This window comes from Rhipicephalus sanguineus, chromosome 9 (genome assembly GCF_013339695.2).
Source record: "Rhipicephalus sanguineus isolate Rsan-2018 chromosome 9, BIME_Rsan_1.4, whole genome shotgun sequence".
Lineage (NCBI taxonomy): Eukaryota > Metazoa > Arthropoda > Arachnida > Ixodida > Ixodidae > Rhipicephalus > Rhipicephalus sanguineus.
The window spans coordinates 61312751-61328338 of NC_051184.2; the positions used below are offsets into that span (position 1 = coordinate 61312751).

General features: G+C 48.1%; 2 protein-coding genes and 1 long non-coding RNA gene across 4 annotated transcripts in view; 1 reads left to right on the plus strand and 2 right to left on the minus strand.

Moving 5' to 3' along the window:
• LOC119405238 (E3 ubiquitin-protein ligase RNF220) overlaps nt 1-213 on the minus strand; it is a 36173-nt gene extending 35960 nt beyond the window's left edge. The window contains exon 1 of the mRNA XM_049419450.1: nt 175-213. Coding sequence (XP_049275407.1) covers nt 175-213 — 39 coding nt within the window. The remainder of the gene's footprint in view (nt 1-174) is intronic.
• A 4913-nt stretch (nt 214-5126) lies between these two features.
• LOC119405237 (RNA-binding protein 14-like) overlaps nt 5127-15588 on the plus strand; it is a 42401-nt gene continuing 31939 nt past the window's right edge. Inside the window, exons 1-2 of the mRNA XM_049419451.1 lie at nt 5127-5144; nt 6712-7101. Of these exons, the coding sequence (XP_049275408.1) occupies nt 5127-5144; nt 6712-7101 (408 nt within the window). The remainder of the gene's footprint in view (nt 5145-6711; nt 7102-15588) is intronic.
• The window catches only part of LOC125759836 (uncharacterized), a 29786-nt gene continuing 21340 nt past the window's right edge, over nt 7143-15588 (minus strand). For both annotated transcript variants that reach the window (XR_007417542.1, XR_007417543.1), the window contains exons 2-3: nt 7344-7406; nt 7143-7184 (exon numbers count right to left, since the gene is read on the minus strand). This is a non-coding gene — a long non-coding RNA (uncharacterized LOC125759836). The remainder of the gene's footprint in view (nt 7185-7343; nt 7407-15588) is intronic.

The window sequence follows — 15588 nt, forward strand, 5'->3', positions numbered from 1 at the left end:
AGAGAATTAGATTTCCAATGTCCTAACCTACAAATAATGAAGAGACGGGACTTAAAGTCGACAGTGCCTGAAATCCAGCGTGGTAAACACTAAATCAGCGAGGGCAAGTAGACAAAAAATGTTATTAAGTCTTAGTTTGCCCGCAAGCTCAGCGTTTGCGGATTTCCGGGTTACCGGAGCAACAAACGTGAGCGGCCGGACCAGCGGATACATCCAGCGGCGCGGAGGTCACCCCGACCAAACATCGAACTATTATTACCGCAACCAAGAGTATACTACTTCGTTGCCGCCTTAGGTTACTGGCAGCACCGCAATCGTTAAGTAACGCGAAAACTTTTTAAACCCCCTTCCAGATTTCTCTAAATTATGCGTGCGTGTATATGCACACATACAGGGCACATGATAAGGATCACAGGATCGATTTAGGTGAAAAATAAGAAGACGGCTTTCGCCTTCGAGTGGTCTTAGGCGGATGCATTTATGCATTCGCCTGACGACCCTTATAAGGGTCCTAGGACTTTGCATCGTTGTGTCGCCAGAGAAATGCTTACGCATTTAAACGAGCCAGGTATAAATCACACGTAAATGGTGCTGACGATTGCAATCTGAAGGAGTGCTGCAGGGCGTGGTAAAACTTTCGCTGAGAGACCATGCATCTTCGCGAGCCAGCGATCACAAGGTCACACCAATTGCAAGAGCGTTCCCATGGCAACAACGGCAACGGGACTATATATATATATATATATATATATATATATATATATATATATATATATATATATATATATATATATATATATATATATATAACGCCTGTGACTTGGTAAGTAGGCAAATCAGGTATAGACGTACGTTCCCACATCGTGACAATGGAAATCGTCGATACTGTCAAAATGAAATTCACGCGTCCGTTCTGTCAAACGGGTCTATGCAAATACGAAGAATAAAGAAAGCACCGGGGAAAGTTCAAGGTGGAGGGGTGGAGCCGTGAGGCATGCGTTGTACTGCGGTCTTACTCTTCCTTTCTTTCTTTCTTTCTTTCTTTGTTTCTTTCCTTCTTTCTTTATTTCCTTCTTTCTTTCTTTCCTTCTTTCTTCCTTTCTTTCTTTCGTTCTTTCTCTTGCTTGCTTGTTTATTTCTATCTTTATCCCTTTCTGTGACAGGCTTGGCATTATTGTCTGTTAGTTCTCATTAATATTGTGTCTATTACACACAGACACACACACAAACACACAGAAATGAGAGGGTGAATTCGTCCTCGAAGCCTATCACAGAAAGGAATAAAGATAGCAACAAACAAGTAAGCAAGAGAAAGAAAGAAAGAAAGAAAGAAAGAAAGAAAGAAGAAAGAAAGAAAGAAAGAAAGAAAGAAAGAAAGAAAGAAAGAAAGAAAGAAAGAAAGAAAGAAAAAGATACAACATTACAACATGACATGCACACGAGGCATAGCCTATACATCATATGGTTTGATACAAGTATACACTAGAGGGAAATCTGGCGCTAGTGTCTATGGGAGCAGCAGCGCATGACGCGTCAGCCAGCATGGGAACTATGGGTCGTCCATGGATTTGCCTAAGCTTCGTTCTTTCGGCTCCGTATGGCTTCGCATGGCCTGCAGCCGCTTTGTCGCAAGAGAATGTTCAGCAAACACTCAGCAGTCTTTTACCACCTTGAACCTTTTGGGCTTACGAGGTTCACAACGAGCCATTCTTTCATCCAAAACAAAAGCCGAAACACAACAATAAACAAAGCCACAAGTGCATTCGAAGCCGCAAGCATGAAGACTAGGCAAATCCATGTACTTCCATGGTAACTGGACGATCGCAACGCTCCAGTTTCCTCTAGTAAATATTGTAGAAAACTCAATGGCTTATATAGCATATACTTTTTGGAATGCATCGTAACGTATATTTAAAACCGAGTTCATGAGTCCAGCTTCCTACGAATCCGTTTCAAACGAATCTGTCTCGTTCGAGTACTTTCGATGTGTTTGCTACCCAAGAAAGGGAGTGCCGAGAAAGGAAGTTCAACTCGCTACCGACTTTTCCTGCACGCGTGTACAAAGGAGCTCAAGACAAAGAACGCTCTCCTAGAGAGACATCCACAAGCTCTGGCGCACAAACCTTGCCGTACTAGCACGCGTGTTCAGCCACGGCGGATACTGCGTCTCCAGATGCCGAGTTGTAAAGTCGCGGGTTTGTACCCTACAAAAAGAGGAAGGGGGATGGCTATATGTTAAGGCGAAAGAAAAGCGCTCGTCCGTGTTTGTTGCCCTGTCTTGTCAATAAGTTTTGCGCTTAGTATAATTGAGCATGGAGTGGACACTAGCTTGCACTCTCACGTTGAAAAGAGGACTATCTTAAATAGTGCTCGGAACACCACGTGGTCGAGTGAAATATTTAATGTTGAGTCGTCCACAATGCAACGTAGTTTGTACATCGCTTCCGTGCCGTATGCGTACAGCTCCGACACGCAGAGGCGACTCCCCTTCCCAAGTACTCCTACACCCCCCTCCTCCGAAACCCCACCCATCGAGATCAGTTAAGGTGAGCGCTTGTCCGGTTGCTAAAGGTGTCGTCACAGGACGGGTGCGACTCGAAATTTTCATGAGGGGATGCGACGACTTGGAAGCGGGTAACCGCTGCTCCATTAAATATCCGCAATTTCTCACAGAGGCGTATGGCTACAGGCATCGACGCGAGATACAGTTCGCGTACAAATGAGCGTCGGCCAAATGGTGCCCTGCGTGCATTTTTTCTATATCTCTCTCTCTTTGCGTAATCAGATCACCCCACATACGGTCCTTGTTCCGGACTTCGAAAATACGCTATATGTGGCAACAATGACACCTCGAGGCTATATACGCCGGCACGGCTTTCCATATACGCAATCACCGCATTTTCTCGATCACAACCACCACCTTACAGCGACAGCAGTTTCCTTAATTTTCCTAAACGAGAACAGCCTTACGGCGTAGTAAAGAAAGAAACACGCATATATGAATGCAGCCTGCAAGAAGTCCACGAAAGTTAACGGCAAATAAGTTCTGCGGAATCCCGCAAGGTGGAGGCAGGGAAATGGAACATCGCCATCCAACCGATTGTAGCACAAAACTACAAGGAAATCCGCCCAGATTTCTCAGAAATAAAAATAGAAGTCCTCCAAGTTGACAAGAAAGTTAACCTTGTTCCGGGGTACGAACACAGGACCAACGCCTTTCCGGGGCGGGACTCGCTCTACCAGGAAAGTTCTGCGATGACACCTACATTTATTCCGCTTTCTGAAGACATAACGCTGCTAAACAAGTTCAAAGCTGAGTTTCCAGTGCACATACACCCGTCTGCCCGCTATGACGTCAGTCATTTGCGCCCCGTCATCAACCATTTCAACCACACCAAAGTGGGAAAACAAGACACTGATCACCGAAGCCACGCATCAGTGTCACCGAATTTCAATTGGGCACTAAGTCGAAACAGCAAGCTAATGCAAATTGGCAGATCATTATTTAGCTCGACTTTCCTTAATCCGGTTTAAAATAGCTTAAACGAACATCAGCGAACGCAAAGATTGCGTTCACAGACGTTTCCCGTTCGAAGAGCAGCGACCGCGCGTCCAGGCGACGTCATGAACATCCCATCTCTGTTCTAGTACTGGATAAGATCTCATAGCTTTCGCAAGCTATTCGTCACAAGTACTTCACGAGGCAAGAAGTCGTGGCACGGCGCCAACTACAAACACCCTTCCACGCCCGAGTCCTTATTACGCATTACATGCCTTATCACGTTTCTTTTTCAATACAATAAGCATAACTGCATCATTCTGCTTGGTTCAACGCAATGCGTTGCCGCGGGCTGGTTGGTGCGAATGCTTAGTGCTTTTTTTTTAGCGCAAAACGACAACACAAGACAGACGACAAAACAAAGCCCTTTGTTCTGTCGTCTGTCTTGTGTTGTCGTTTTGCGCTAAATAAGCACCGTGCATTCTACCTGGGCCGAGGATGTCCCCTCCCATAGAGTTTCCTACAATACTTACTAGAGGGAACTCTGGCGCTAGTGTCTATGGGAGCTGCAACGCATGACGCTTCAGCCAGCATGGGAATGATGGGTAGTACACAAATTTGTCTAAACTTCGTACTTTCGGCTCCGTTTGGCTCCGCGTCGGCTGCATCCGCTTTGTCGCAAAACGAAGTTCAGCAAAAGTCAGCAGTTTCACTTCGCCACTTTAACTTCTTTAGGCTCAGCGATTCAAACCTGGTCACGAAGTTCACAACGGTCTATTCATTTATCCGAAACAAACGCCAAAACACAGCAATAAACAAAGCCACAAGTACGCTTCAAGCCGCAAGCACGAAGACAAGGCAAATTTCTGTACTTCCCATCATTCCCATGGTGGCTGAACGATCGCAGCGTCAGAGTCCCCTCTAGTTAATTTTAGGAAACTCTACGGTCCCCCCTCCCTCTCTTTTACTAGAAAATTCGAAGTCAGTGCTGTCAGGGTGGACCCGAAGTTTAAGCGACAGCTACGTGCACCAATTGCTCGACAGGCAATCAAAGCCGAAGCAGTCCTGGACTACAGGACCTCTGGCGCAGGCAGGAAGACCCATGAACTTTTTATTGAAATAGAAGTCATTTCCTTCTCCTGCTTCATGTAAATTCAGAATGCAATTTACTCTTGCCGACGGATATCGCGCGACACTTACAAGCGAAAAAAAAAAAAACCTCCCAAGAAATCAACGAAGCACACTGCGAATTTTTCAACGATAAGTAGTAGTAGTAGTAGTAGTAGTAGTAGTAGTAGTAGTAGTAGTAGTAGTAGTAGTAGTAGTAGTAGTAGTAGTAGTAGTATAGCAGTAGCAATTTGTGGGGTTTTACGGGACAAAACCACGACGTAATAACGAAGCACGCCGTCGTAGAAGGCTCCAGAAATTTCTGCCATGTAGTGTTTTTACCATGCGCTGATATAGCACAGTACACGGGCCTCTATAGAATTTCGCCTCCAGAGAAACGCGACAGGCGCGGCTGGGATCGAACCCGCGACTTTCGGGTCCGAGAGAATAACGACGCTGACGATCCATCAGTCTGAAAATGATACAGTACTACTCGTTGGCGTCCTTTACGAAGGAGGGAATGCATGAAGCGGGCAAGGTGGGTGACGACGCAAAGTTGTTCCGACAGAATGGCAGGCTCGCTACGCTAGACAAAATACGGTACTGCTATCCGCGTCCACTGTACCGAAATCACGTCATTTATCTACTTATTTTATCTTGCACGGCACAATGCGCGTCGTTCACCTCATCGGCACACTCTCATTATTCCACTGGCACGACCAGACCACTGTTGCGTAATACTCGTGGCAGTATAGACCACTTTATTCTCAGGGTTTCATCGTTTCTTTTTTAGTTTCTTCGATTCTTGGCTGGAGTCTTTCACGGGCGTCCTCGTCAAGGTTAAGGGGCACGGAGCGCTCCAAAGGCTACAACATGAATTCTCACAATGATCCCGTTTTCTTGTGAGTTTTTTTTTTCCTCACTCGTTTTACTGGAGCGAGGCTCGGAATAACAAAAATCACTGAAATTGTTGACACGCCCTTGTTTCGCTGAAATTTTACTGCCCACCCTACATCACGTGTACGCGGATTGAAGGACGCTTTTTCCGTATAAAAGGAGCCCGCCGATCCGAGATCGATCAGCAGTTGGCTCAACAGCAGCTCCGAAGTCCACCATGGTAAGCCACATCCAATCCAGTCCTCTAGTTCCCTTCGGTATATAGTGACACAGCTTCAAATAAGCAGCTCAGAGAAGGATATGTGCCAGACTTGACGGAAGTAACACGATACAATACTATACATTCACGTAACTCCCAACATGTGCACGGGCATCAGTTTTCGTAAACCAGTACTGCTGAAGTCTGCAGGCCGGAGGGAAAGTTCACTAGAAGCGAAGAACAGTCACCAGACCGTTTTGCAGCGTGGATCCACGAAGGAAACTCGTATGGGTTCTTCGGAAGGAGAGTTAACAAAAAGTTCATCCCGTTCCCAGATTCGAATACAGGACCAACGTCTCTCCGGGGCAGTAATTATATGATCTAAACAGATGGCTATCAGATGATCGCCACTACAGGAAGGATTAAAGACAACTCGAGCCAGGGTCGCTGAATGTGCCAAATCTATCCTGTTCAAGAGTGCCAAGTCAAGGAAGGTTCCCGATGCAGGATTTCCCAAGGACCGAGAAATTAATAGAACGCAGGGACCTATCGCGTCTTCGACCAATACAATATATTCGCGACACTAAAACTGGTACGCGTTTGGTAAAAGATTGCGGACTGTTAAATGATTCCCGGAAAACTGTTCCGGGCTACGGAAGTCGGTGAAGAAGCAAATGTCCGAGGTTAACGCATCGGGATGGCGTTGCAGAGCTGTAGCGTTACACATGAAGATTACAACGCCAGAGAACATAGCTAAATAGAAATGAGCGAAATTGGCTAGATTAGAGGTCAGTGATCACCTTGGTCAAGAATAAGTCTAGGCACAAAGCTAACGGTGACTACGTACGATCTGGTCCACGCAATAAATATGCCTTCATGTACACACCGATGCGCGGTCTGCTCGTAAGCCTTCGCATTGTCCACAAAAATAAGGGTGCGGCTACTCCTTTGCTTTCTCAATATGGCTAAAAGGCAGAGTGTGAACGTGCATGTGCATTTGACTACGCAGATCCGTGCCTGCGTCCTCCTGGCTCTCGCCACCAGCGCTTTCGCTGGCTACACCGGCTACGGCTACGGCCTCGGCTACGGCTACGGACTCGGACTCGGCTACGGCCTCGGCTACGCCGGCTACGCTCCAGCTGTCTCCACCGTCCACCACGCCCCAGCTGTCGCCACCGTCGCCCACGCTCCAGCTGTCGCCACCGTTGCCCACGCTGCCCCAGCCGTCGCCACCACCACCTACCACGCTGCCCCAGTCGCCACCTACGCCGCTGCCCCAGTTGCCACCTACGCTGCTGCTCCAGCCGTCGCCAAGGTTGCCACCTACCACGCTGCTCCAGTCGCCACCTACGCTGCCGCCCCAGTGGCCACCTACGCCGCTGCCCCAGCCGTGACCAAGGTTGCCACCACCTACCACGCACCAGCTGTCGCCACCGTTTCCCACGCCCCAGTGGCCACCTACGCCGCTGCCCCAGTCGCCACCTACGCTGCTGCACCAGTCGCCACCTACGCTGCTGCCCCAGCCGTGACCAAGGTTGCCACCACCTACCACGCACCAGCTGTCGCCACCGTTTCCCACGCCCCAGTGGCCACCTACGCCGCTGCCCCAGTCGCCACCTACGCTGCTGCCCCAGTCGCCACCTACGCTGCTGCCCCAGCCGTGACCAAGGTTGCCACCACCTACCACGCCCCAGCTGTCGCCACCTACGCCGCTGCCCCAGCCGTTGCCACTGTTGCCCACGCTCCAGTGGCCACCGCTGTCGCCGCTCCAGTCGCCACCTACGCCGCTGCCCCAGCTGTTGCCACCACCACCGTGCACCACGCTGCCCCAGCCGTCGCCACTGTTGCCCACGCTGCCCCAGCCGTCGCAGCCTACCACGCCGCCCCAGTCTACGGCTACGGTGTCGGCACCCTCGGCTACGGCGTTGGCCACTACGGCTTCGGTCACGGTCTCCTCGGCTACGGCCTGAACTACGGCTACGGTCTTGGCTCTCCCTACCACTACGGCGCTCTCCTCCGCAAGAGGAAGTGTGAGTATGCCCTTTGTTTCAACCCCGGCGGGATTTTTACACTGATGTAACGTAGCACAACGTTTAGTTCCGCCGCTACAGTGACCAAGGCCTGCCAGGTCTTGTCAAACTCGCCTAAAGGCAAAATACAAATCCGCCTAGCAGCATGGCCCATGTAGCCGGAATTGGAAAACATGCAGCAGGAAGTTGCTGCTGGCTAAGAAAGAAAAACCAATATACACCTCGCTCAACTGAAGAGCTAAAAACTTTGAAACGAACGGTAGCACTAGAAGTATTTCGTTCATAAGACTAAAAACAGTTTTTGACCCCTCGTAATGCGCATGCTGTACGCTTGAATATCATCGTTAGCCTTCACTTCACTGCTACGTTGTTTTTTTTTTTCATTTACCTTAGTCAAATGTGCGAATAGACGTGAAACACCTAGTGGTTCCCTGCGAATAAAATACTAGTTCGCATAGCCTTTCCTTCATTTCGCGATAGTAGACACCCCAAAAAAAACATTCCTGTCGCGTGTCCAGTGTCTGCGACTAAAGTGACATTATTCTTTTTTCGATCTTTCCAGAGACCATCCAAGCGTAACTTATTTCAAGAAAGACAAGCAGGCGAGTTATCGCCAGCCACCTCTGTACTGCGCCAGCTTCGAGCATGGACGACTAAGGTGGACGAATAAAACTGGTCTACACAACATTACGTCTCTGACTCCCACGCGTCCGTTTCGTGCTCGTCTACCCGTTGAGGGAGACAGCAGAAACTGGCGGTACAAACTAGACAGATAGACACGTTAAAGGCCAGGGCGTGCAAACACTTGACACAAGAGAGAAGGCAAGACACCACAAACGCCGACTAACGTCGTCCATGGCCATGAAGGTTTTTGACGATAGCGACGACCGAGGACCCCCGATGTTGCATTACAAAAACTTTTTACATGTCCTCGCGAAGGCGGGGATCAAAGCCAGGTCACTATGAAAAGCACGTCATCGCTTCATTTTCACTTTAGCATCCAATGCGCAGCTTGTTCTCTTCGGACGACCAATAAGAGGAGGAAAAAACATTGCCCCTCCACCCCCTAATGGAGAACCCAGCGCACGCCTATGGCCTTCGGCGTTTACCACATCGTGCCCTTGACGTGGGCAGCTGCTACATGGTCAGCCTCGCGGTTCCTGTGTACCGGCAGACGGCGAATGGTGTCGAGATTAGGTCCGCTCGCCCTAAACGGGCACGCTGCGTGGTGCTAAAAAATGGCGACTGCATTCACGACTCTTCCATGTTCGCATGTGTTACCACTGTACGACGACTTTTGCACCAATGACATGTCTACCATCACGAGTGGAGGCCCTCTGTCCATGTCCTTAAGAATAGTCTTAATGTGTACGAAAAGCCTTCGTATGTGTGTAGTACAGTGTTGCGGAGTTGCCACTCCGGAATTGGAATGACTCCGGAACCATTCCGCATTTTCGCGACCCCGGAATGGAATGGGGAAGCGCTTGGAGGGATGGAATGGGAATAGAATTAAGCGCCTTTTGCACGGAAGGGAATAGGAATGGATTTACGTATTTTACCGAAAATAGAGCACGTTTTCGTCTACGCGCTGTTTTACAAACTTCAAACGTTAGTTAGTCAGAGCCTCGAATTTAACAGTAAAGCAGTATTTTCACTGCGCAATTATCCTGTGCGTTGCCTCCCATTGATACCACCACACGAAAATGGCGAATACTCTATGCACAGCCTGATCTTTACCTCACGAGCAGTTTAGCACCTCACACACGTAAATAACCTTTGCGACATGGAAGACATTGCATAACTGCGCACAGGCAAACAAGGAAGGTTATCCTCACCCCATCTATGCCTGCGAGGCGCGCTTGACAAGCGTGAGTGCTGACGAGCAGTGCATGCAGCCCAATGTTCCGTATTCGATGCAAAGGCACAAAGTGCCCAAGCGGTACACTGTTTCAACTAATACCAGCAGATCTAGAGGGTTTTGTTCCCCATTAACCAAATCTTGGTTTTCTCGATATTCACGACCGCTCCAGAGGCGTGACAAGACTGCTTAGTCTTCTTGAACACTACTTTTGACAGCATAAAAATGCGCCATGTCGTCATTTTATGATTAGCACATTTAAGCTTAAACAATATTAAAACATCACCATTCGTTCAAACATGCTGACCATATAAATACTATAGGTAGCCGGAGAACTGCCCCTACGCCAATTAGTAGGGTAGTTGTACTGCAGGAGATATGTCACCAAGCTACAATCCCTCGACCTTGGCAACGTGTTTTGCGCATCTTTGCAGTTCTTAATGCATCTGATGCCATCAGCTTTGTTCACTCGATAAAACTACCGAGATGCCTTTCCGACGTTGAGGAATTACAGGAATGGAATTGAACTGCCAATCCCGGAGTGGAAACGGGCTAAGTTTTTCATTCCGAGGAATTGGAATGCAATGGAGGCGCCCATTCCGCAACACTGGTGCGTACAAATGCTGCTCTATAAGCAGTGGACTAGAAACGAAAAAGAAAAGAAAGGCGGCGCCCATAGTGCTGTGGTTTTATTGCATGATATAAGCAATGCTATCATGGCGGTTACATCACTGCTGGTATATAGTACGTGAGAGGTAACAAGAAAGTCTATGCTAGAACTCCGAAGCGCCGACTCTCTTCCGATAGCATACACGCTTGTGATGTCTATACAGCTGGCACGTACCACGTCGCGCGCAACCTTGCACATCATTTACACTCTTCCAATTTAGCGCACACTGGGACGCACTCGCTTGACTCACCTCATTTCTGATGGATACTTCGAACGTGGAAGGGGAGGTAGGCAATTCCGAAATTAGGAAATGTACAGATGATGGCGAGATCATACCCAGGAATTCGGGACATCGCTTCTAGTTCACCGTTTTTCACACCACGTGGCGTACGGACCTTCAACGTTCAAAATTCGCGCGATGACGCTTGCCGTAATCGTGCGGATTGAGAAAACCACAATACATAAAAAAAAGCACGACGGCGATATCCACTGCAACCAGCGAGCGCGAAGATCAGTCGCCGAGTGATAACCGCAACGCATGCGATGAGCGGCCGGTTGGGCTGTTCGACTGTGAGTCAGCAGTTCTGTTGCACTGAAAGGGTGCACACATACAAGTCGCTTGGCTGTGCTTGATAACTACGAACTCTCGAAAGAGCGTGCTGCCCTTCTTCTCATCCCCTGCCTCTTAATATATTTCGTCCGATGATATTATTGTTGGCTCCGACGGGTTTCTTAAAAGAGACCGAGAACGCGTCCTTTAGCGCTGCTGTTTTTGTGAAGTGAAAAACCTAACTTCCAGAAAATAATGCAAGCTTGCGAGGCGGTGATGACGATCGCGGGTTTCCGAATGTGCAGAGTCTTGACGTCCCTAATTTTTGTTGGCCTCAATTTATAAAATCAACATTTTGCGCTATTATGTGAAGACGCTTGGCCGTCTTCTACTCGCTGCCACAGACATTTTTCTTTAAAGCTCAATAAGCAACAGAAGTAACGGAAGAATACTTCTGCAAGCAGAATATTGTTTGATGATCTTCTTAGAAATAATGGTTTTAATAAAGTCGCTTTAGCTTTAACAACGCGCTTTTTGTTTCTAAATAACATACCTATACGTCGAAAGTGCACATTTACGCATGACATGCTACACAGGCGGCGTTTCTCTCTCTGCTAAGTGTTGGTGAAAGAGTAATGAGACAGATTAGATTCCTATAACGTATCGAGAAACCCGCCTTCTGGTTTGACTGCCTATGCTGGTCTGCAGAATTGTAGGACGTCGCGGATTGAAACCCCGCTCTTGCGGCCAGCTTTATTCGGGACAGAATAGCGCGTTTCTATTTTTACATGGTAAAGTTCGCTAAAAGGCCCCTCTTCAGGACCCGTTTAATATATTGATTACGAGCTGAAATATTTCATTTATTTGAGCAAGGGACGTGGAAAGGTCTCGAAAAGCCGTTTTATTTTTATTCTCTGTGTCGTGTGTTTGTTTACCGTAAGACAACGTATAGCACCTCACCGGGCGATGTTTGGGGCAAGCTCAGCAACCTTTCACGAATGTCTTTTATTTTTTCTGTCAATAAGTTCGCCGTTCACTATTGCAAGAGTAGGAAGGCATTGAACTGCCCTGTTACCGTGCCACCAGAAGGTAAACATTGTTGTAAACGCAGGCATTGTCCGCCGCGGTGGAGCAATGATTATTGTGCTCGGCCGCTGACCCGAAGGTCGCGGCTTCGATCCCGGCCGCGGCCGTCGCATTTCGATGGAGGCGAAATGCTAGAGGCCCGTGTATTGTGTGATATCAGTGCACTGAAAGAACACCAGATGGTCGAAATTTCCGGAGCCCTTCACTACGGCGTCTCTCATAATCATATCGGGGTTTCGGGACGTAAAACCCCAGATGTTATTATTAACGCTGGCCTTACCTTTGCCAAGGCGATGCAGGGAAATAAATCTGCAAGCGGAGCTCTTTCCCTGCCGTCCCTTACGTATCGTAGGCAATGTACCCTGTTTTGCTTACGTGACGAGCCCCACCTTCTTTCTGTTTTTCTTCGCGGCGCCTTTAGAGTGACCGCATTGAGCGTCTCGCAATGGCAGGTTAACTGAAGTCACGTGCTGTAACCAATGACGCTAAAAGCAGTGTGCTGCAGTGCGCGACTCACATCTCGCAGGAAGTGTGGCGCCCTCTGAGATGCACGGACTACCTTTTATTATTTTCATACTTGGTAGACACTATGTTTACCTACCAATCTACTGACCTAATTGGTCAGAAATCTTAGATGGTGAAATTCTTCGGTTTCCTCGTATCCCTCATTGTCATCGTCTCAATCATACAATAATGTCAATAAACACTTAGCACAGTCAGAGGGTGCTAAGTAACTATCATTCATTAAGGCGAGAGCGTTGTATGGCTCGTGATTTTGAAAATCCGGCTTTCGGCGGCGCGAACACCATTGGTACCGAACCTCGAGTGGGCCGATACCCGGAGGCTGTGCAACAACGGGTGAGGTGGAAAATGCTTCAGGGTGAGGGTGGGACGACCAATGGAATGGGCTAAGGAGGACGTTAAAATAGTTTAATTAATGAATGTCTCTCCAGAGCATAGGCAACTGTGGTCTCCTTAGCGTCAGCTAAAGGGGTTAAATTTTATTACAGCGCCACCGACATAATGTGTATCCGCCGTAGGAGCGATTGGCAGATAAAGTGTGGCGCCGTTAAGCGCGAGGTAGCGGATTCGATTGCCTGCCATGGCGGCCGTATTGCTTTGACGTAGGACGCCATCTTGCTTTGATGTAGGTGCACGTTCAAGAACCCCAGGTGTTTAAACCTATTGCAGAATTCCCCACTGTGGCTTGCCTTGACAATGTGGTTATAGCACGTAAAATCCCTTAAATTATTATTATTTGCATAAGCCGCTAGGGGACAACAGAAATAATACGTGAAAAACAACCCCGTACACACGCTTCATCATTAACGCGATAGTGTCACATACCGAGTTTTGCCTAAATTAATGTTGTGCATGTTCTATCATCTGCTTATTTTAAAAATGCGCAAGTAACCACGTGAACGCGCACGTGGATACTTCGGAATTACAGATGCTCTTGTTGCAGAATTACAAAAAAACATATATAAAGGGACAAGGTCATGATATTCCTCTAGCTTTGCTTGCTTTGCTCGCTAGGCTGTCTTCTGGCGCTGCTGTCGCATGCTAAAAGCTACACTGCAGTGTGCATTTTCGCGGGGTACAAGTCAAGAAATGGCTTCTCCTGGTCATTGTATTTTTTTTTCCGTCATAATGCAAGATTAGAAATCCGTAACATGACTTGACGCCTAAGACAAGTGCGGTTTAAACCAATGCACTGAGGAGAAAACATTCAACCAGGTTGAATATAAAGGCTTCGAGCTTTCATTTTTGGTAATGAAATTTAAATAAACCAACACTCTACCAGTATCAAGTGTTGTAATAATAATAATAATAATAATAATAATAATAATAATAATAATAATAATAATAATAATAATTGTTGGGTTTAGCGTCCCAAAACCGCGATATGATTATGAGGGACGCCGTCGGGGAGGGCTCCGGAATTATTGACCACCTGAGGTTGTTTAAGGTGCACCTAAACCTCGGATTTATTCCAGTATTTTTAATTATGGTTCATCGAGCGCTGATTCCGTAGCGCCTGCGTAACTGCTGATACTCGACCGAATCAAATGCCTTCTCGTAATCTATGAAGGATATATATAGGGTTTGGTTATATTCCGCGCATTTCTCTATCGCCTCACTGACAGTGTCAATGTGGTCTATTGTCGAGTAGCCTGTATGGAATCCTGCTTGGTACTTTGGTTGACTGAATTCTAATGTTGTCCTATTTGTATTAGCTACTATCTTTGTAAACAGCTTGTATACAACGGACAGTAAGCTGATCGGTCTGCAATTTTTCAAGTCCTTGACGTCCCCTTTCTTATGGATTACGATGATCTTAGTATTCTTGCAAGCATAGGCGGAGAGTACGGGGGGCTGGGGGGCTTGCCCCCCCCCCCGGACTGCCTCAAGGGGGGGCAGAGCCCCCCCCCTCCCCCCTGGCGCCGGCCGAGGGTATTTTTTAGGAGCTTGGCTTAGGTCCCCGGGTCGTCCTGTCTGGCAGCTATTTCACAGGAGGCTGTTTATGCCCGCTTCTTTTTCATTTTAGCCATTTAAAGTTCGGCACATGGGCCAGTGACAAGTCAAACATTCAATGAAAAAGTGCCCCTCAAACGGATTTTTACGTGCAGAATATGTTGTGCTGATGAACAACTCAAGCGACGACTTAAGCTATGACAAATTAAAAAATTCACCGGCGATTACGATACTGCCTAATTCGCTGAGCGCAGCCTCGTGTTCGGGCAACGCCAGCTGTGTTTGAAGTTTTGACTATCCGCAGTTGTAGCAATGTAACATTCGTTACATATTGCCACAGAAACTGCCAGCGCTCGAGTGCTACGCACACTATATACTCTGTGCATTGCAGCTGTCGCGAACCAATTAAGTGAAACGCCCACAGCCCCGTTACGACAAGCGAAGCCAGCCGCAGTGCACGTGCCAGCCCTGCATGCGCACGAGCTCCGACCGAGGTGCCAGCGCGCGCGACAGAGGAAGAAAGCGAGGTTAGAGGCCAGTATCTCGTGATATCGACAGACTCCGCGTTCGCTCTCTTTCGTCCTCGTTCGCGCTATCGGTTACGCCGCCGACGCCAACGGCGATGCCGCTCAACGCAGGAACGGACGCCTAAGAGCTGCGCTCTAATTGTCTTGGACCCCGTAGTGAATCGTTTTCAGAACACAAAAATGATGGGTGGTGGTGGTGGTGGTGATGTTGCAGCAGGCGGGGTTAGCCTGGCCTGCATGGCCGGCAATTGTTCCTCCTGAGCATCTCCTGAATTGTAGGGGTATGTCACCAAGTGTTGAACAGCCCAGTGTCTCGCAGGAAAACCAGCAAAATTCGTTGCACGGTCCTCCTCGTTGCCGCGGGCACTGCAGGAAAAATGACGTCTTCAAATGTCCGGTGCCTATGACAACCTTTTTGCAAGGTGTGGACCATAAATGCTCTTTTCACTTCAAACTGTGGGCAAAGCCAACTAAAATGTTCAATGCCCCGGATGTCACCGCAGAAGGCACAAAACGGGGAATCGTATCGCCCAGTCTTGAATGACCAAGCCGCGGTGTATGCGGAGCCGGTTCTTACGCGGTACAACAGCGTCGCTTGTCCACGAGAAAGTCCGTGGATTACACATGCTTGGTGTGGAAACTTGTAGATCGCCTTGAAATGATTGCGTATCGCATCTTTGTTCTGGTAAG